The sequence below is a fragment of the Biomphalaria glabrata genome, chromosome 12, assembly GCF_947242115.1.
Source record: "Biomphalaria glabrata chromosome 12, xgBioGlab47.1, whole genome shotgun sequence".
Taxonomy (NCBI): domain Eukaryota; kingdom Metazoa; phylum Mollusca; class Gastropoda; family Planorbidae; genus Biomphalaria; species Biomphalaria glabrata.
The window spans coordinates 33,065,866-33,087,041 of NC_074722.1; the positions used below are offsets into that span (position 1 = coordinate 33,065,866).

Consider the following 21,176-nt stretch of genomic DNA (forward strand, 5'->3'; position numbering starts at 1 on the left):
AGAAAGACGCGATAGACAAATCTTGCATGGTGCCCCAACGGGCCAACAGACTAAGGGATAGGTAAGGGTAAAGTCATCAAACCCATTAACAAAGCTATTGGGGGTTTGGAAGTTTAATCCCCCCTCCCCCAAACTAAAAATATTTGTTTACCACATTGATCTGTTTTCCTACCGTCCTCGACTTTGCGGGCTTCATTGTTTGGCTGCAACGAAAAGCAGTCATGCTTTGCCTAAACACACATGTCATCTAACTCTTCTAAGGTAAGAGTTCTCTATTGATATCAATAAGGATTTTTATTATTATTCTGCCCTCCTCTCCCCCACCCCCAACACACAAGTAGCTACTGTGCAACAGTGCAAGCAGACTAAGAGCACGTGTGTACCACTAAAGCTGTGTACATTAGCAGTGCTAGCGGAGAATAATCGAAGACCAGTGCTGTACAGTAGCTTTAAAAAGACAAGTTTCGCTGGCTTCTTGTTCAACGTGTTGGTCAGTGGTAAAAAGCTGATCAGGTTTCCTGGAAAACAAAGACAACAAAAGACACACAGTCTCTTACGGTAAATTTCGTTATATTGGGGATGTAGTAGAAATTATATGTAAACATGGAACAGTCTGTAGGAGTTCTTTGTGGGCATAATAATAGAAGAAAAAACAGTTAAGCGTTATGGACTCTCCTCGGAGATGTATAAACGCTGCGATTTTTTGGTGTGTTGCTGATATTAGAGGAACGAAAAAAATCACACAGTAGGCCTACAATTTTCTTTAAGTTAACAAGCATATATCACTCACTAACTTACATTTTAAATGCACAAAATTATTTCCTTTCTAGCTGTTAACAAAAGTAAAATATCACATTTCAGACCATACGATCCATGAGGCTAATGATATAAAGGTCATCTATTTCTGTGGCCCACGGCTTACGAGAGTGTCATGTGGCCAGCACAACGAATACCCCCCCCCCTTTTACTATGCCAGGTGTCCATGAGAGTTTGGCAGAATCGCGGGCGTTCTACGATGAATTAAAAAATTAGATAATCCGTCTTCAGAGCGTTTCCAACACGAGACCATCTGTTACGTAAACCAAACGTTTTACAATTCAGCCGATTTATGGATTAAATTTTACACATGATAACTTATTATAATACATATGTATCACATTTACCATTTTCTACCTTTATCATCTTCTTCTATCAATTGCCGCCATTTTTATCTTCTAATTCTATACATTTCTGCCTCTACCATCATCTACTTCTATCCATTTCTGTCTTTATTATCTTCTACTTCTATCCATTTCTGTCTTTATTATCTTCTACTTCTATCAATTTCTACCTCAATTATCTTCTACTTTTATCAATTTCTACCTCAATTATCTTCTACTTCTATCCATTTCTGTCTTTATTATCTTCTACTTCTATCAATTTCTACCTCAATTATCTTCTACTTCTATCAATTTCTACCTCAATTATCTTCTACTTCTATCAATTTCTGTCTTTATTATCTTCTACTTCTATCAATTTCTACCTCAATTATCTTCTACTTCTATCAATTTCTACCTCAATTATCTTCTACTTTTATCAATTTCTACCTCAATTATCTTCTACTTCTATCCATTTCTGTCTTTATTATCTTCTACTTCTATCAATTTCTACCTCAATTATCTTCTACTTCTATCAATTTCTACCTCAATTATCTTCTACTTTTATCAATTTCTACCTCAATTATCTTCTACTTCTATCCATTTCTGTCTTTATTATCTTCTACTTCTATCAATTTCTACCTCAATTATCTTCTACTTCTATCAATTTCTACCTCAATTATCTTCTACTTCTATCAATTTCTGTCTTTATTATCTTCTACTTCTTTCAATTTCTACCTCTATCATCTTTTAACTCTATATTTAACCTCTATCATGTTTTAATTGAAAATCTATCCTCTTCTACCTCTATCTTCTACCCATACTTGAACAAGAAATGTTCATGTAAAATGTATCTGAACAACAAATGAAATAAAAAGTTCAAATTTATCAACAGCTTCTTATTCGTCCAGTACTTAAAGCCCTTTGATGAGCATGGATTTAATAAGTGAGTTTCATATTCAATCTCTTACAACTATAAGTAAAAGAAATCTCTTTGCTGGTATTGAGTTCGTCTCTCGTTTAACTCTATTAAAGTTGACATATCAACGGTACCTAATAAAGATATTGTGTTTATTAACTTTTCAAATACAGGACTACTACAGGAAAAAATAGGAATGCTCTTGGGTTACATTTTTAGGTTTCTACGTTTAAAGAGTATTGAGGGTGAAGTATCAAAATTACAGAAAGGTAAATTATTAGCATAATTTAATGAATGATATTTACATTTTTAATTGTTTGATTTAAGTTTGCACTTCAGAATGGGGAACAATAACGATACAGTTAGAAGCAATTTCTCAAATTTATATGACATCTTTTTATTGGTCGATTTGTTGCCTTTGGAATAGAGTAAGATATTGAGTTGGCTATGGAACAGAGATTCTCAAACTTTTTTGACCCGGGGATACCTTCGCATATTCAAAACTTGCTCTCGGACCCCTATTTAAAGAAAAGCTACATAAATGCATATTATATACATTGTTTCTTCAACGAACAGTACTTTATAGACATATAAAACAGCTGTGATGGACGAGTTGATTATTATTAAAATTATCCGATAGGTTAAATTGGCTTTAAGCGAACAATTTATTTTAATTGTATAAAATTTTCATATTTCTGCCGTCTGAGGGACCCCTGGGGGGGCTGCGTATCACAGTTTGAGAACCACTGCTATAGAAAGTTCTCACGAGAAGTTTTGTTTACCATTGCATGGTTGTCAAGTTCAATTAGATTAGAGAAATTTTAATGTTAGGTAAGACATTTACAAAACATTTATTAGTTATTAAGAGAAACAATAACCCCTCTATAATTTGTATAAAGGAGATTAAAAAAAAAATAAAAAGTATTTTTCATGTTTGACTTGCTTTCATATTTTTTTTATTTATTTCTCACCTTTTGATATATTAAATCTAATGTTTATGTTGCTTTTTTAATTTTTTTTTTTTTTTGACAAAACTACATATTGTGTACATGCTTAACTCTAGGAGTATTGTTTATTTTAAACTAGTATTAAGTTTGCCTTTCTGATCATACAATCATTGTAGATGATGTAAAAGTGAGCGTTTCTAGGACCCAAGGTTAATGAGTCTGTCATGTGGCCAGCACAACGACACAAAGCGTTTACTTTTCCCCAACTAATGTTAGGTACCTATTAGGTGTCGTTAAGATTCCAATATAAAAAATCCCAGTTTTCACCTAGATTTGAACCGGGGACCCCTCGTTTCGGAAGACATGCGCTTTACCACTTAGTCACCGAGCCTCTGACTGTTATGAGCCGTTATTTTAACGATCTGATTGTGAAACGTCAGTTCTTTATAGTGCATTCTTTTCAGAAACCGAGGTCTTTAGGTCCATTTGTCAACAAACAAATTACGTGAGATTGTAAAACGCTTTAAAATTGATTTAATATATCAATAAAGAGAAAATGATTTAATCAATGAAAGTCCAGTCGGAGGTTGGTTTCATTTATTGTTTTTTTTTTAGCCTTCTTTGAGTTATTGCCAATCCATGAAATGTATTAAAGAGCTTAAGAAAACGAGCAATACAACTCCATTTTGAAATCCAGCGAACGTCAGTTTACAATAAGAGTTTAACATGTTGTTCATCATTTGTTTCAAAAAACTGTTGAAAGATGAGTTTATTTTCTGCATGGCTTTGTATTTTATTTACAATTTTTATAATGAGATTCCAATAGGAATGAAAGTGTAGACTAAATTTTAACAAGATGTTGCCTGTGTATCACAGCTCACAAGGGGAATAGTGGATAGATCTGGATTTTCTTTATTTTATATTACTTATGTTGCCTTTCAAGCCTCAAACCACTGATGGTATCCATAAGTCGTAATAAGGTAGATAACTGCACAATTTTAAAATTATGTTCCACAACTAACCAAAAAAAGTTGTGTTTTGTGTCACAGAAAAGTAAACAATTTTAGTTTTTATCAATTTTATAATAACTTCATAAGACTTAAGTGTTGTTTATTTTTTTTATTTTTTTTTTTGCAAAAAAATAAAAAAAAAAAGATATGTAATTTTCTAAGAGGCCACAAAACCATATTTTGCTTTTTCTTTTTCCCGCATTAAACACGTGGAAGACTGCATACATCCCACGTGGGCTCACATCTCACACGAAATGCATGATCTTCGGAGTTTTGAAGGGCAATGTCTTTATTTACTAGAAAAGTCCAACATTTCTGGGACACCTACACACACAGACGTTTTTATGGATGGTGTGATGTCAGTACTCAGTCATTCTCAAACTGTGGAGGAGGCTTGTGTATACAGGCTCTGTTATCTTGTAGTCGCAGATATAGGAGCATTAGCGAGTGGTCAAAAAAATATAAGTTTTTCATGTTCATTACAAGGTCAAAGATCCAAAATTATTCATAGTTAATGATATTGTTGGATCGATTACCAATGGACAGATCAGCCTGAAGTCCTATTGATCTGATGTTTTTTATGTAATACTATTACAATATTGACAATTTTAAATTGTGCATTCTCGCATTTTATTGTTAATGCTTTCATTGTTTAAAAAAAAGGTTATTCTGTTTGAATATTACATTTAGCATTGTTTTTTTGTTCAATTAACATTTATATATTAATATATATTAGTATATGTAAATAAAATAAACTATGATTTTAAAAGCCTATTACCTAGTTTGTTTATCAAATCATAAACTTTTACGTGCGCGAGAGCTAAAGACAAAACACACCTCCAGTAACAGCAACAGAGTAGTTATTTAAATATAGAAGAAAGGGGATTCCCGAACTCAATATTTAACGTTGTTTCGGTTCTTAAATTAGAATCAAGCTAACTATCTATTTAGTTTACTAGCTTGAATTTCGAAGATATTTTTTTTATTTTGTTTTGTTTCAGTGCCCTTCTAGTTTTTTTTTATTCCATCTCTACACGTTCCACTTTTGTGCCTAGCGCACCCTACCGCCCATTATTGTACCCAGCGCCCCCACCCTACCGCCCCATTAGCTCTCAGCGCCCCCCCCCCCCTCCCCCAATTTCACAAAATCGTTCCCCTAGGGGCGCGAGCGCCCCCTGTTGACGACCACTGCACTATACCAACAAGCAGAAAACAATAATTTGATCTGATTTCAACTGTCCTATATGAATTTCGGCATGTATAATCAACAGGGAGCACAACGACCTTTTCATATACATCAGCACCAGAGGCGAAGATTCCACAAGGGTCAAAAATTGTATGTACCTCTGTGCAGCTATCGTCTCTGACAAAAGAACCAGACGTAGATTATTAGCCAGGACTGCATTTACAAAACTCAATACAATTTGTAAACACAAAAGGCAGAGTCCTAGGTCATTCTTGAATGCTTACGAATCATGGACTCTTACTGCAGAATTAGAAAAAAAAATCCTTATTGGGACACTACATAAGGATCCTAGACATCACGTACAAATGAGAAATCCTAAAAGGATCACAATAGCTATTTGACCCAACTATGGCATGTTGGATGTATGGCTACGTCGCATGATTCACAGTGCTCGTAAAGACTCTTCTGCAGGGAACTGTACCAGGGAAAAGAGGGAGAGGTAGATAAAAGAAGCGATGGGAAGATACCAGCAAGAAATGAACGATCCTACCAATGAAAGAGACTCAAACCAAGGCAAAAAAAAAAAAAACAACATATATGAGATATGAGAGGCTATTTAATAAGGGACTTGATTCATTAGCAATTCTTTACACGATAATGAAAACGGTTTTAGATTTTTTGTAAAAAAAAGAGGTTTTAAAAAATGAGTTTTACTAAATTCATTACTTTCTGTCATAATAGCTATTTACATTTTAAACAGTGTTTTCATTTAAAAAAGAAAAAAAATCTATTTAGTATGCATATAAGTCGAATATAGTTTTTTAAAAAGTAAACAAAACAACACATGAAAATGTGCACATTAAGCCGCCAGCTACATATCGGCAATCCGGAACACCGAAGTAAAGCAAAAGTCTCTTTTTTTGAGGCTTTAAATGTGAGATTGGTTCCGCAAGGTTGTCATTGCCGGAAGTGGTAATGGATGTAAGCACTCCACTACCTATAAAATGCTTCCAAATGGCATGCGTCTCAAATTGCCTCTGACAACCAGTCCAACTCCTGGTCTTCACGTGTGGCTCAGATATTGAGTCTGGCGGAACTGTTCTCACTAACAGGAGAAGGGGCAAAGGCGAGTAACTGGCGCCTTAACCAGTAAGCTTCGGGCAGGAGAGGCTCGTTAGCCATGGCTGGCTACCCACCTAGGAGAAGGAAAACTCTGAATTCAAACCTCTTTTGCCTTGCAGCTTTACCCAATCATCGGAAAGGCTTCGGGAGTCAACCCTGAGGAAAAATCAGGAGCTGGTGACCCTAAGGCAGTTTGCAGCCCCCAGTGCTACACTCTGGCAGAACCTGCGATGCCGCTGACCCCAAACTGTATCGGCACTGCCGTTCCTTTGGATACATCAGCTGCGTGGAGAGGGGGGAACTGATGTGTGGGCGACATCGTTCCAACCACAGCTAATGCCCAGGCATTCATCTCACCAAGATGATCCATAGTCGCTTCGCGACTGAAGGAGGCCATATATAAATGTGAGATTGGCCATTTACAAACCAATTCTATTAATTAGAATTCAATAACATCAGTTAAACCAGGTTCACATTTAACTATATCTTCATAGCTATCAGTTCATTGAATATATATGAATATTAGATTACAATATTTTGTGCACGCCTAGCCAAAACACATACAGTCTGATTCAAGTATTGTAGCTACGACTTTATTCACTGAAATAACGATTTCCGATTTCACGTCATATTGTTCCGTACACCTCACTAGGATCAATGCAAAAGGTCATGGCGAAAACATGTCGACAGCACACAAAAGGGACTTCAAGACACTAGCGTCTGAATAAGTTAAGAAACCGTGTTAGGAACGGGGATGTGTTAGATATTTCAGTGAGTGTGTAAGTTTTGTTTATTTATTTTGAGGTGCAATTGGGACTATAGAATTGTTTTCAACACTGTCCTTTTTTTTTTATTCAGGGGAGGTTACGTGTTTTAGACCAGTAGTTGTACCGATCTGCTCTTGGTTAGGAATGAGCCTCTGTGTTTGTTTTCTATCTCATATATTAAAGAAATATCCGTTTCTCTTGCGTTCATACAGATTACTAGTAATGTCTCTGCTGACAAAATGCTATAATTTAAAAATATTATTGCATAGATTACAGTACTAGCCTAAACGCACACATACTATTTGTTTGGGTGTTATTGACATACCCATATCTGTATATGTGACCTCGACTTCGAAGATCGCTTCTTTCCTCGTTCTCATTATTACGTTGAAACGTTCAAATGACTAGACCAATACATGAGATGGCCTGGTTCTTTTTTTTAACACACAACAGCAGATGCAGGAAAAGATAAGCGTCGTTGCGGACAATTCAGCTAGAATGGGGTCTTACCATTAACAGAGGGAAGAGTAACGTGTTTCAAGGTAAAGGTATCCAACAACACGCCCAGTACAGTCCATGGTGAGGCTCTGGAAGAGGTGGAAAACTTCACCTATCTTGGCTGTAGCCTGGACATTCACGGAGGAACAGATTTAGATATCAGAACCCGCGTTAGCAAAGCTTGATAAGCCTTCTATCAGCTGAAGAACACCTGTGAATCTAGGGGAATAAGCACCACCGCCAAGATCAAGATCTTCAAAACCATTATGACAATATATATATATATATAGATCGTCCATCGTGGTTCGATAATGACCACTTTGTCATCCAGGGGGCTGAGGGCTTTGCACTGGTGTTTTATGCCTCCTCATGTGGCAGGTGAGACCTATGTGAGCCCGGAATGTTCGGCCGCACACTCGGCAGGTTATTCCAGCTGGAGCTAGTGTCGTTTGCCTTGCTTTTTCTTCTCTGGCGTTTTTCTTCTGCCAGCATCGTTCTGCAGAATGGAAGACCACCGCATCCCTAAAAGACTCTTGTATGGCCAACTAAGCAAAGGAAAGCGCTCGCAAGGTGGTCAAAGAAAGCGCTTCAGGGACGGCATAGACCCAGGCACCTGGGAGACAGAGGCACATGACAGAGCATCATGGCGTCGCGCTGTGAAAATTGGCGCACAGGTTGCTGAGGAAAAAAACAAACAATGCCAATACTACTTTATGAAGCAGAGTCCTTTAGACACCCCCTCCCCCCCGCGCCACCACCATGAAAAAACAAATCAGCTATTTATCAATACCTGCCACATGAAGCTTCTTATGATTCGCTAGCCAGAAAAATATCCTATGAAAAACTGGCAAAGTAACAAAGAACTGCTCCACGTCTCTGCCTAGGGCATAGGCTACAAGCTCACGGAATCTGTTTCCAGGAACCTGGACAGCTTTCTTCAGGTGTCTCGGCCCAGTAAAGTTGATTTGTTTCAGAGACGCTGGCGACGGATAGGCCACACTCTTCACAAGCCTATCGTCACGATTTTTTGGAAGATATAGATTTATTATCACTAATCAACTCTCTACCATCTATCATATATCTTTATCCTCTATCTCTATCATTTCCTAATTATAATGCCTCCTATCATCCTTTAACTCAGTGATTATCGTATCTTGATTATCTCCTTATCTTATCTTACCTTTTTAATTAACGTCTACTTTAAAAGCAAATATTCATTTCAAATGTATTTAGGAGCAACAGAATACATAAACAGGTTGTGCTTATCTCTTCAAGAATAACAACTCGTTCATCAATAGCTTAATGCCTCGGATAAATATGGACTTAATAAGTAAGTTTACTATTTTTCACTTAAAAGTACTAACAAAAGAAATCTCTATCTTCTGGTATTGTACAAAGCTTTCATTCAGTTCTGACAATTCACATATTTGTACAAATACTCCTTCTTCCCTAGTGCTATTAGAGCATGGAATGGATTGCTTGAGCTAGCCAGGAAAACCAGTGACTTGGCAGAATTTAAGTCATTTGTTTAACATGCATGACTATTATAAGTTCAACCACCTCGGATTATTATTATTATTATTATTAAAAACCACAATTCATTTTTTTTTACAAAACATATTAACTCACTCTTTCTGTCTGGTACAATTGTTATACAAAATGTATTAACTCACTCTTTCTGTCTGGTACTATTGTTATACAAAACATATTAACTCACTCTTTCTGTCTGGTACAATTGTTATACAAAACATCGACTCACTCTTTCTGTCTGGTACTATTGTTATACAAAACATATTAACTCACTCTTTCTGTCTGGTACTATTGTTATACAAAATGTATTAACTCACTCTTTCTGTCTGGTACTATTGTTATACAAAACATATTAACTCACTCTTTCTGTCTGGTACAATTGTTATACAAAACATATTAACTCACTCTTTCTGTCTTGTACAATTGTTATACAAAATGTATTAACTCACTCTTTCTGTCTGGTACTATTGTTATACAAAACATCGACTCACTCATTCTGTCTGGTACAATTGTTATACAAAACATCACCTCACTCTTTCTGTCTGGTACAATGTTTGTACACGTTATAACTCACACATTGATACTTAATATTATTATTATATTTATTTAAGGCCTAGAATATGGTACATGTTATTTGTTTCTTTTTTTTTTGTTTTTTGCCCTGGAGTAGAAATTCTTGCCCGCTGTCTTTCAATGTGATAAATTTGAAAGTTTCATTAAAAAAGAATGAAGAGTGAAGTCACTATGTAAAATGAATTCTGGGTAATATACGTATGCATCGGCTTATTCGGTTTTGCTAGTGGCTTTATTCTCTGGCTTTAAATCTCTTTTAGTACTGGCTGCTGAGGTTATGGTTGTTGCAGCCTGCTAATCGCGGTCAAGAAACGTAAAGTCATACTCTACGGCCAAATCACAAGGTCCTCAGGGCTCGCAAAGGCCTTCCTTCAGGGAACAGTACCAGGAAAAAGATGAACAGGAAAGACAGAGAAAGCGATGGGAAGACAACATCAAAGAATTGGCAGGCTTGTCAGAATGAAATTCTATCAAAGAGAGAGGAATGGAGAAAGATGGTTGACATATCTTGTGTGGTGCCCCAACGGTCCAACAGACTAAGGGATATGTGAAGGTGAAGGTGATCTTAGAACACTTCCTACGTTTTCTTCACCAGATACAATAAAAAGTTAACAATTTATATTTGACTGTTATAGATCAGTGTTTTCCAAACGTTTGACCTTTTATATGTTTTGTAACGCTGAGTACCCCTCGTCCCTCCCTCCTCTCCAGAATGCACTTGCATATATAAGAAGAATGGCATTGTTTGTGCTGAGATGACAGATCACATTATTTGGCTCCCTGAGATGCTGTTCCTGTTTTTTTTTTCGACTACATGTCTACAAATGCTGAAAAAAAGTCTCTCAATGTGTTGATATGATATTTAGGGCAACAATATGAATTCTTGAAACGATTCTCTAATTGATTATGAACCATAATTTTTCGCTCCATCTGTGCTTTTTTTTTTCATCACATCTATTCCAGTCCATGTTTTTCTCTTGCTTATTTTATTTTCATAACATTTAAGTTATATTCTCCCCATGGCAAAATAAAAATTCATCAATGTATCTTTTGTTTTTGTTTCGTATCTAACAAACCAAATAGATTTGCAATATTCGAAATATATACATCAACTTGAACTCATTGTAAATTAGCTCACTCCTCCTCCCCCCCAACCCCCAATGTTTTACAATACCATAATGTTAAAATGTCTGGTGATCCTAAATTTTCCAGCTACCTTTCGCCTCAGCGTGGCGCCTCCGTGGAAACGTCCAGGGGTGGAACTGGATAGGCAAAGAACGAGTAGCGAACCAGGCCTTCTAGCAGGTCTCCCTGGGTGAGCTTTTTTTTTTTTTTTATCTCACTTGGGGTGGGGATGGAACAAGTAACCCAGTCCAAAAAGTCCGCCACGCCGTTCCACAAAGGGCGTCGTCATCAGTTCCGGATTGCTGGATTGGCGACCCTCGCACGGAATAGTGGCGGTAACATTATAGGAATATGAGACAAGCTCCCCGCAGTTAGCGCTGTCCCTGACACTTATAGCGGGTGACGATGCATCGGGGACGGTGCGCTGTGTACGCGGCACGGCCCGGTATGGTCCAGTCAATCGATATGGCCGTTTACCGCTGGGTGCTCTCAGACAGGACAGGGGCGAAGAGCCCCATGTCCAGGCCTGGTGGTTGGATAAAAGCCTTTCTAACCATCAACGGGATAATGGCGCCTACGGCGCCGATTCCCTACTGGACTTCATCGAAGGTGATCCTAACATTTCTAAGCCATACATAGGAAAGTGAAACGTATATTTTGGCACGCCTAATGAATGACCTTCACTACTAACACATGGCGAAGCTTTTGAAACACCTCTCTATGGCCATTGTTATTGGTACATCAAAAACTATCAATCTGTTACAATAAAGTAGTTATTTAGTGTTTCCAATTGTGCATTTAGTTTACTTTGGAAAATTGTAACACTATTTTTTAGAAATCATTTTGACGTTGACCAAACTCCACATGTATTTCTTGATCCTTAAACCTTGGATGAATAATACCAACTTCAGTGAGATTGTACAGATTTAAAATTAAACAATATTAACAGAATGGGAATTAAACCTTATTGATAATTAATTTTGATTGATTAACAGAACATAATAAATGGGCATTTTGAAAAAAAAAAAAAAGCATAGTTAATGAGGCGCAACGCGTACCCTTGGGGACACGAATACCCACCCTGGGGACACGAATACCCACCCTGGGGACACGAATACCCACCCTGGGGACACGAATACCCACCCTGGGGACACGAATACCCACCCTGGGGACACGAATACCCACCCTGGGGACACGAATACCCACCCTGGGGACACGAATACCCACCCTGGGGACACGAATACCCACCCTGGGGACACGAATACCCACCCTGGGGACACGAATACCCACCCTGGGGAAACACCCCTATAGATAAACATCCTCAATGTGATCATGACAAGATTTCAATAATGATCCAGCACAGATATCGATTGATTACGTTACTAAGGGATAAAGCCATCAAATTATAATATGAAGTTGTACATATATACACTTAAAAACAAATCGACGCGCATCGCCGGTGTTCACTTACAATTGTATGCTTAAAAATAGTGCTCGATTTAAAATGTATTTTTTTTGCTATTTCAAACACAGGAATACTATGGGTAAAAATAGAACTACTACAGACTTTTATCTTGTGGTTTCTTCAATATATAGGAAGCAAGTGGAAAGTACGCAAGCTAAAGAAAGGTAAATACATGACGTATACTAGAACAACCCACCGGCTACAGCCGTTGATTTGTTACTAGGCTATATATTGTTTGGTTCCGCAAAGTTGTCAATGCCGGAAGTGACAATGGATGCAAGCACTCCATTTACCTACAAAATGCGCCTTAAATAGCCCCTGACAACCAGTCCAACTCCTGGTCTTCACGTGTGACGACTCGGATATTGAGTCCGGCGGAACTGTTCTCACTAACAGGAGAATGGGGCAAAGGCGAGTAACTGGCGCCTAAACCAGCAAACGTCGGGCAGCAGGGGCTCAATACCCATGGCTGGCCACCCAACTAAGAGAAGGAAAAATCTGAATTCAAACCTCTGCTGCCCTGCAGCTATAACCAAACATGGGAAAGGCTTCGGGAGTCAATTTCTTTTCTAATACAAACTCTTAAATTTCAATTATTATCCACTTTTCTACCCAAACTTGGCCACGCGAAATACCCACAATGGTTAAGTCCAGCCCTGCTATTTAGTGTTTGTAGTGACGGATGAATATACATAGTATATTACTTGTTCTCCTTCCATGACTTCTTGGTCACAATGGTTAAGTCCGGCGCTGCTATTTAGTGTTTGTAAAATGTTCGTTTGTAAAATGTTTTACATGTTTTGGATGTTCCTTCAGAGTTAAAGGACAAGGAGGGTGGGAGCGGGTAGGGTTTGATAAATCCAAACGACAGTCCAGCGCGCAAACCGCACGACCAGGCAGCCATCCGTAGTGACCGGTGAATACTTGTTCTCCCCCTCTCCTCTCTTTTTTTTTCGTGGGGTGACTATCCGCAGAAATAAGAGAGTGATCCTTCTTTTACTTCTTCTTCTCGTCCAAACTCTTGAGCGACGAAGAGAATTATATTTATAGAAAATAATAATAATAAGACTTGTCTTCGAGACCGAAGATTGATGAGGAATGCAATATTTCTCGTGGCAACACAATCCCAGCTGTGACCTACATATATAATCTCTTAGTAATCTTCAACTTTTCAATATTTTTATTTTGAAAGCAAAATATCGGAGTATGCTACGACGAGGGTCGACTAGTCTATATATATTTCTTTCATAGGAGAGAGTAAGAGAGTAAGCAATCTAGAATTTGTTTACTATTTCTTTTCTTGTTTCTTTTCAGCTATCCAAAGATCAGAGTCTGAATGCCCTAAAAAAAATGAGAACCACAACAACAGCCATAGAAAACCTTTCCTAGAATTTAAGGAAAAAATTGATGAGAATTTTAGCATTGCTCCCGAGATAGTAACTTTCACTAAAATTATGGGAAAACTGACAGGAATTATGGTCACTACGAACGGGAGTGACACCTGTTTCCTACAGAAGATACGACGATTAAAGAATACAGTGGGAGAAAGTGGAGACCGCGCAGTTTTAACTTTCACTACAGTTTATCATGCGTTTGGCGTTGAGGACAGTTTGAATGGCATCTTTAAACTAGCACGTGAATGGAAAAAGTATAAAACAGAAGTGATTTTGTTTTATGATGAAAAGGTCGATGATTTTTATATGGAAAAGAAATGTCCACACTTGAAAGAATTTCGACTGCTTGATACAGACAAAGAAGAAGGTATTCAGAATGACTGGTGTGCTATTGAATGTGAAGTGAACTGTGACAGCGTGTATGAAACCAATGGCGTGGAAAGAAATCTGGTCAATGCACTGGAGCATTATTTAGAAGACTACAAAAGAAAGCAGAAAGAAATTTATGAATCAATTAAAAATAATACAATAAGCAATGACAACCTAGTTGTAATAATTGGTCATCCACATGGTGGACCCAAGCAGGTCAGCGTGGGTCGACACTATCCACTTCTTAAAGATGAACCCAAAAAAGTTAGAAGTAGTCAGCTTTGGTGCCGGTATTACTATGATGCTCCCACTTGTATAGGCAACAGTGGATCTCCTGTGTTCATACCTGGTCAACCGATTGCCGGATTTGGTTTTTGGTTCGGACATCAGCACAACCACAAAAGCGATGTTACCTCTACAAGTAGATGGGCCAGAGCAAAACGTATATATCCTGATATAAAGTGTTTGGGGATGAGCTCAATAGGCGTTGAACAGTGTTAAACTTGACTAAACACATCACATAAGTAAGTAGGCTTATTCCTTTTGATTACCAGTGAAGGATAGGACCGCCATAGCACTTTGAATTCGGACTCTGGGCAGTTCCCCTCAGCTGGATCCTTGTCCATCCTGCCGTCTTCGCCTCTTGGTCTACTGAATATGCCATTATCGCTTTGGCCTTTCGGACTTTCTCTTTCCCTGCAGGTTCCAGTCTGGGGCCTGTTTTGAAATGCTTTGTTGTTGTGTTTTTTTTTTGCAATATCTTCCCAACCCAACCTCCATTTTGTGTTTTCCGATTTCTTGCACTATCATTGCTTGCTGGGTTTTTTTTTCTTACTGACAATTGTTTGAGATTTCGTTCGGCCATCTAACATCAATTTATGTGACGTAAACGTTTGTTAATGAACGCTTGGAGCTTGTTTGTGTTGCTATTGACGCCATGTCTCTGCACTGTTGTCACACCACCATTTGATACTGTGACGTACTGGCTGGGAAATATTGAGAAACTCTGAGTAAAACAAATAATAGTGCAGCACGAGAAAAATAAGAGTTAACAATTGAATTGTGGGTAATTGGTCACATGATTAGAGAGCTGACCACATGGGTAAGAAGCAGTGTCTTTGAGCTGGATTGACGTTGTATGCACTTAATTTATTAATACAGTATCAGTTGCGTACTTAGAATATTCTATTGGATTTATGTGGCATGAAATGTATTTCTGCATGGCTGGTTTTGCCAAGCTTATGTGTATCTTATGTTATGGATAATAAAAGAAACCACTGCTATTCAGGGACTTTGTGCATAATTTAAATATCTGTTGTGATGTGCTATAAGTAGAGAACTTACGAGACAAAAAGTAGTACAAGAGCTGAAGTAATATCAAGAGATCTTTAATTATACTATCAATCACAATCAAAATTTACATTGAAGACTTTACAACTATATAAAAATAAAAGCACTTCTATCACATTTGTGTTGAAGATGCGGATTTTACCTTTTAGACACAGCACTTTTCACCGCTAGATCGGTCCTAGAGTACTGAAAGCAAGTCTAGGCTTGTTGATTCAATGTTTGACATCTTTCCTGAGATTTTATCGATTGGAATTATAAGCCCTAGTTATAAAAACACACGCAACAAGAACAATCCAGAAAATTATAGACGAATCATACTACTCTTATGAATGCTTGGAGCTTGTCTATGTTGCTATTGACGCCAAGTCTCTCCACTGTTGTCACACCACCATTTGATACAAAACTTATTTTAACTCACTCTGTCTGTCTGTCTGTCTGATAAAAAGTTTGTACACGTTATTTCTCCGACACCAAATCTCGGATTAAGCTGAATTTTTTTTTTACCTGACAAAACAAGAATCTATTTGTTTAAAATATAACTAGGTATTGCTTATTAATAATTTTGTTTGGCATTACACAAGGGAAATAAATCTTACGTGACAGATGTGGTGGTATAAGTTGAATTAATCCCCTTTATACCTTTGCCAAGAGAGATGCGAAATATGTGATCTGTAAAAATAAGTTCTAGGCACTGAGAATAGGTATGAATCGATGCTACTGATGTAAGGTTAATTCTTGTATGAATAATGATTATTACTAGGATATGTTTCCTCAAACCGATTCTAATCGGTAAATAACGAATAAATCAGTTTAAAAGTATATGTTAGAATCTAGGCTTTGGCACTGGGTGTTTTGGGAATTATGGGACTTTGAACAGAAAGGCTTAAAAACTCTTTTATTTCACTTTCAGTCAAGCTGGTTTTAAGAGTCAAGGTCATTCAGGGTCACAGAGAAGTAACCCCAATTCATAAATCTCTAACAGTGGCGTAGCTAGGATGGGGGTGGGGGGAGAATTGAAAATCCCCTCGGGCCCTCATTTGAGAGGGGCCCCCAAATGAGTGTTTTGTTTTTTTACATTTAAAAAATTAAATATTACGCAAAATGCAGAGACCTCCAAAGACGACAAGCCCCCGGGGCCACCAAACGATGGAAAATTACTAACTACGCCCCTGATTTCTAATAGTGCTGAATTTATGTATGTGTTTTATATTGATTGTATTTGCATCTGTATCATTGTTATTGTATTAGTAATGATGAAGCCGACAGTTAAAGTCAAATGGATTTCCATTTGTTTGGACCAATAAAATTACATTTTCTTATCTTAAATTCAGTAATCATTTATTTGTAATACATGTGTACATACCTTATTAACACTTCGTACATGTTATACATTAGATACAACAAACATGTTTTACTATTGATATTTTACAGCCATAGATAAACATTTCCAATATTATCATTTAAAAAAATTAAATTATCACATTAGTGAATTTTTGAGAGGTGTGGTGGCTGTGTAGTAGAGCGCCAAGCTTCTGAACTGGGGGTCCTGGGTTCGAATCTCGGCGAAGACTGGGATTTTCAATTTCGGGATCTCAATAGCGCCTCTGAGTCCACCCAGCGCTAATGTGTATATTAGTTGGGGAAAAGTCAATGTGGTTGGTCGTTGTGCTGGCTACATGAAACCCTCGTTAACCGTGATAACATAACACTTCTCGATTCCTCTTGTTTACACTAAATGACGATATGCTCAACCCCCACTGAGCTGCACCCTCCTTTCGCCTTCTCGTGGAGTCCCTTTGAGTGGTTGTGCGGATGTCCGAACCAGTAGCCAAAGCCACACAGGGGCTGACCCAGTATAAAAATGGGAGAACCGCTGTTACCACAGCATGTTATATTGTCATATTTATAGCGGCACCACTGTTGGTAGTTCCTGACTTCTTTGAGAATCTCTACTCTAAATTGTTTGTGTTTCCCAACACTTATCATCTTGGGACCTCCATGAGGGTGACCTATAATGATGACCAAATCGTTCAGTCTTAGTTCTTTAGATTTTCTATAGATCTCTCCTTGTAACTCCATATATTTGTCCAACTTGGCCTCAAGTTCTTCAACTAATTTCATATCATGAGTGACACATTCAACTGAGCACCAGTCACTGTGGATGTTTATCTCCTTGTCTGTCTCCAAGAGATTGTAGCCATATATAAATGTTTCTTGTGCCTCATCATCTGTATCATAAAAGAGTCTCACTGTAGTGTTTTTGGGCTCCCAGTTCTCAGAGAAGACGCCGCTTTCCAACGCCACGTCCCATTTTTTATCAAAAGTATGCAGAACCGTCGTCACCGTTAGAATAGCGTAGACTTGTTTCTTAGGTTCCTTATTAAGTAAACATGTGTGGCATGGGCAGCCACTCCCGGATACTTTGCGAATTTTGTGAATGAACCCACTTCCTGTAATCGTGCCTTCCTGTTTTTTAACAACGATCATGCCAGTCAGAGCCGACATGTGCTTCAAAAACTTGGGAAGCTGAACTATAGCTTTATACTTGTCATCAATGTTGGTCCACGGGTTGCTTAGAAACGTCTCCATGGTGATAAACTCCTTGTGATATTTCTTTTTTTTACAACTGTCCAATCGTTTCTTCAACTCGACATTATTCTCTGTTATAAACTCAACGTCAGGCGAGTCTAAAAAAAAAAAAGGAATCGATCATTAATGACCAATAATGTAAAAAGAATATTTTTCGAGATTTCTAATAATCATTTTCGAAGTGTTTTTAACACTACGCTGACGTTTGACTGAGCTAAAAATAAAATCACAAAGAACCCCGTTTTTTTTAGATGTCAAGAATATACAGTCTAATTTATTAAATATAAATTTTTCTAAGCATTGAAATACAAAATGATACAATGTTTACTATTACAACTTTTTACGCAGAAATTATATATGTCAATAACTCAAATTTAAAAAAACCCTCGGAGTTTCCCTTTAAGGATATAAATAGACTGTCATACGTCTAGGAAAATCGTTAGAAGCAGTTGTATAATACCTGTCCAACTTACAGTTTCCAAAATTTAATTCCACCTAACCAGGGCCGGACATTACAATGGCTGGGCCCTATGCGAAACGGAATGCGCGGGGACCAGTCAGGATAGGGATAAGGATAAAAAGTGAAAATTAAGAGTGTGTATCAAAAAATAAATTCGTCTCAGCCACCGTGCCTCTCCGAGCTACAGTTAACTTACAAGTCTGGTTTCTGTTCATTCTGGTGTTCTCATTCATGATCTAGTTCTTCTTTTTGTTTTCACCTACACGAACGAAACAAAAACATCAGCATGAAAAATTGTATGAATTCACAACTATGAGGCTTTCTTAACGGCATTTTCGTTCGTAAGTCTAAGTAACTACGTTCCTTAATGTTTTAAAATAGCAACTGTCCATAGAGAGGGGAGGTAGAAAGAGCGGGGTATCTGGGTGATCGCTTTTTAAATATATTTATTAAAACTAAAGCTGCACGACCTGAATTCAAACTTGTGGGCTTAAGCCTTCTCAGGCTACTTAAGCCAACGCGGTAACCATTCTGCTAGCGAAGAGCTTATGAACATGGAAGATGGTTTAGTCATCTATTGTTTCTATTTCATGTTTGTGCTCACTAAGCCTCATATAAAGGGGACTATTTCAGCTTATACCCCAACTTCTGTCAAGTACGATTTCTTTTCTTTGTTCGAGATACCAAACAAAATAATTAATTACCAATAGCTAATTAACTAATTGGTTAACTTTTTAAAATGATTCCTGTGTTTTCAGGTAAAAGAAATAATTTAGCGAAATTTAAGCTTGATCGGAGATTGGGTGTTAGAGAAATAACGTGTACAAACTTTTTACCAGATAGACAGACAGACAGAATGAGCTGATATATCAATATATTTCTAATTACAGTTGAACTTTGAAAAAAAAATATTGTATCATTTTTTGTTTGCTATGTGCGTTTTCACTGCCTCATGTTGTATGTGACAAATTGAAATGCATGGCGAAGTTTGGATAACAGTTCGAGCAACAGCAAACAGCAAAATGTTTGCGACAGTAGGCGCGGTGGCTGAGTGGTTAAGCGCTTAGCTTTCGAACCTTGGGTCCTAGGTTTGAGTCTAGGTGAACACTGAGATTTTGAATTTCGGGATTTTAAGGGTGATCCTGAGTCTACCCAACTTTAATGGGTACCTGACTTAAGTTGGGTAAAGTAAAGACGGTTGGTCATTACACCCTGCTCGTTAACTGTTGGCTAAAGAAACAGATGACCTTATCATATGCCCTATAGATCGGAAGGTCTGACAAGGGAAAAAACTCAACGTCAATGAATTTATTTCTGTTTCACTAGATCAGCAGTTGTCGAGGCAGTGTGTGCAAGATGCGTGGCTGAGAGGCTAAACCTTGGCTACCTAACAAGGGGGCTTAGCTCCCACAAGGAGGCTTTTTATTGGTCTTCATTTATCTTCATCTTATGTATGTGTAGATTACTGTATATTGTTATTATTTGTGAATTGGACTGCCTTTGTAACACTTGTGCTTTGTGGCAAAACAAATACAATTGTTAAATTGTAAAAATTGACACCCGACTCCACTAGAGTAGTCTTTACTAAGCGCCTAAAAAAAAGTTCCCCTTTCAGACCTTGTGGTCTATAGGGCAGATGACGTAAACTTCATGTTTCTGTGGCCTACGGTTAACGAGGGTGTCATGTGGCCGGCACAACGACCAACCGCCTTTATTTTTCCCCAACTAATGTCAGGTACTCATTAGAGCTGGGTGGACTCAGAGGCGCCCAAAGACCCCGAAATAAAAAATTCCAGTCTTCACCAGAATTCGATCCCGAGACCCCCGATTCGAAAGCTAAACGCTTTATCGCTCAGCCGTCGCGCTTTAAAACAGCAAGGAAAACGTTCTCCCAGATACCCCCTACCCTACAATGGAATACAAAATGCATATGAATTTATAAATTAAAACTAAAATTGAAAACATTTAAATTGACCTACCTTTTAGGTCATAAAGAAGATCAAACCAAAGTGTTCATCAGTTTCAGACTGATCAAATTTATAGACAACTTCAAACATTTCTAATGGGATTTTACCTATCGCTGTAGTAAAATCTTACGTTATGCTTTAAAATAGAACAAAGAAAAAGAAACTGAAACGCGATTCGTTTTATTATATGATTTAACTTCTCAAAAGCAAATAGAAGCTCATATGATATGCACTATTGAAAGATTGGTATTGGCCGAAGCGATCCAATTATCACTTTAAAAATACTTTGCGCATTCTGGAGGCAGTAAAGTATTATATAGAACTAGCTCACAAATGACTAGCCGCGACAGAGTCGATAAAAGGATATCTAAATGGACAGTGTGGCAAATATGTAGGTCACAGCTGAGGCTGCTTAGTCACCGGAAATACTGCATTCCTCATTAATCTTCTGACTCGATGACAAGCATTATTATTATTATGTTAGAAATGAACGAGTAGTCATTTTCTGGCGCTGCCAGGGTCGAGTTTCGCTAAAGAGAAACAAAATTCATCGTAGTCCCTTTAACAGTGTTTCCACTGAGGAATTTTCTGGTGATGTGGCAGGTCTGCAGCAGTACCGCCCTCTGACAGGCAACGAGGATGTTCCTAGAAGGGCCTAGAAGGTGTCTGTGAGTCAGTTGTTATTATCCCCTCGGTTGATATAACAATGGGGTATATTGTTATTTTGGACAATTATTATTATTAATAATATTATTATTATTATTAATAT

General features: G+C 37.7%; 2 protein-coding genes across 3 annotated transcripts; one reads left to right on the plus strand and one right to left on the minus strand.

Annotated features, from left to right (window-relative positions):
- Window positions 1-6,918: 6,918 nt before the first annotated feature.
- On the plus strand, window positions 6,919-15,821 carry LOC106056966 (uncharacterized). Its single transcript, XM_013213945.2, has 4 exons — window positions 6,919-7,099; window positions 8,819-8,915; window positions 12,347-12,442; window positions 13,593-15,821. The coding sequence occupies exons 2-4, from the start codon at window positions 8,888-8,890 to the stop codon at window positions 14,540-14,542; spliced, it is 1,074 nt and encodes a 357-aa protein (XP_013069399.2). The 5' UTR covers window positions 6,919-7,099; window positions 8,819-8,887; the 3' UTR covers window positions 14,543-15,821.
- A 641-nt stretch (window positions 15,822-16,462) lies between these two features.
- LOC106056994 (uncharacterized) lies at window positions 16,463-20,562 on the minus strand. 2 transcript variants are annotated; one of them, XM_056006141.1, is made up of 3 exons: window positions 20,420-20,562; window positions 18,637-18,699; window positions 16,463-18,078 (listed from the first exon to the last, which is right to left on the minus strand). In XM_056006141.1, exons 2-3 carry the CDS (start codon window positions 18,671-18,673, stop codon window positions 17,123-17,125), a joined length of 993 nt encoding a protein of 330 aa, XP_055862116.1. In that variant the 5' UTR covers window positions 18,674-18,699; window positions 20,420-20,562; the 3' UTR covers window positions 16,463-17,122. The 2 variants fall into 2 exon arrangements, with proteins under 2 accessions (XP_055862116.1, XP_013069451.2); XM_013213997.2 differs by lacking the exon at window positions 18,637-18,699 and having other exon boundaries at window positions 20,420-20,545.
- Between the last annotated feature and the right edge of the window lie 614 nt (window positions 20,563-21,176).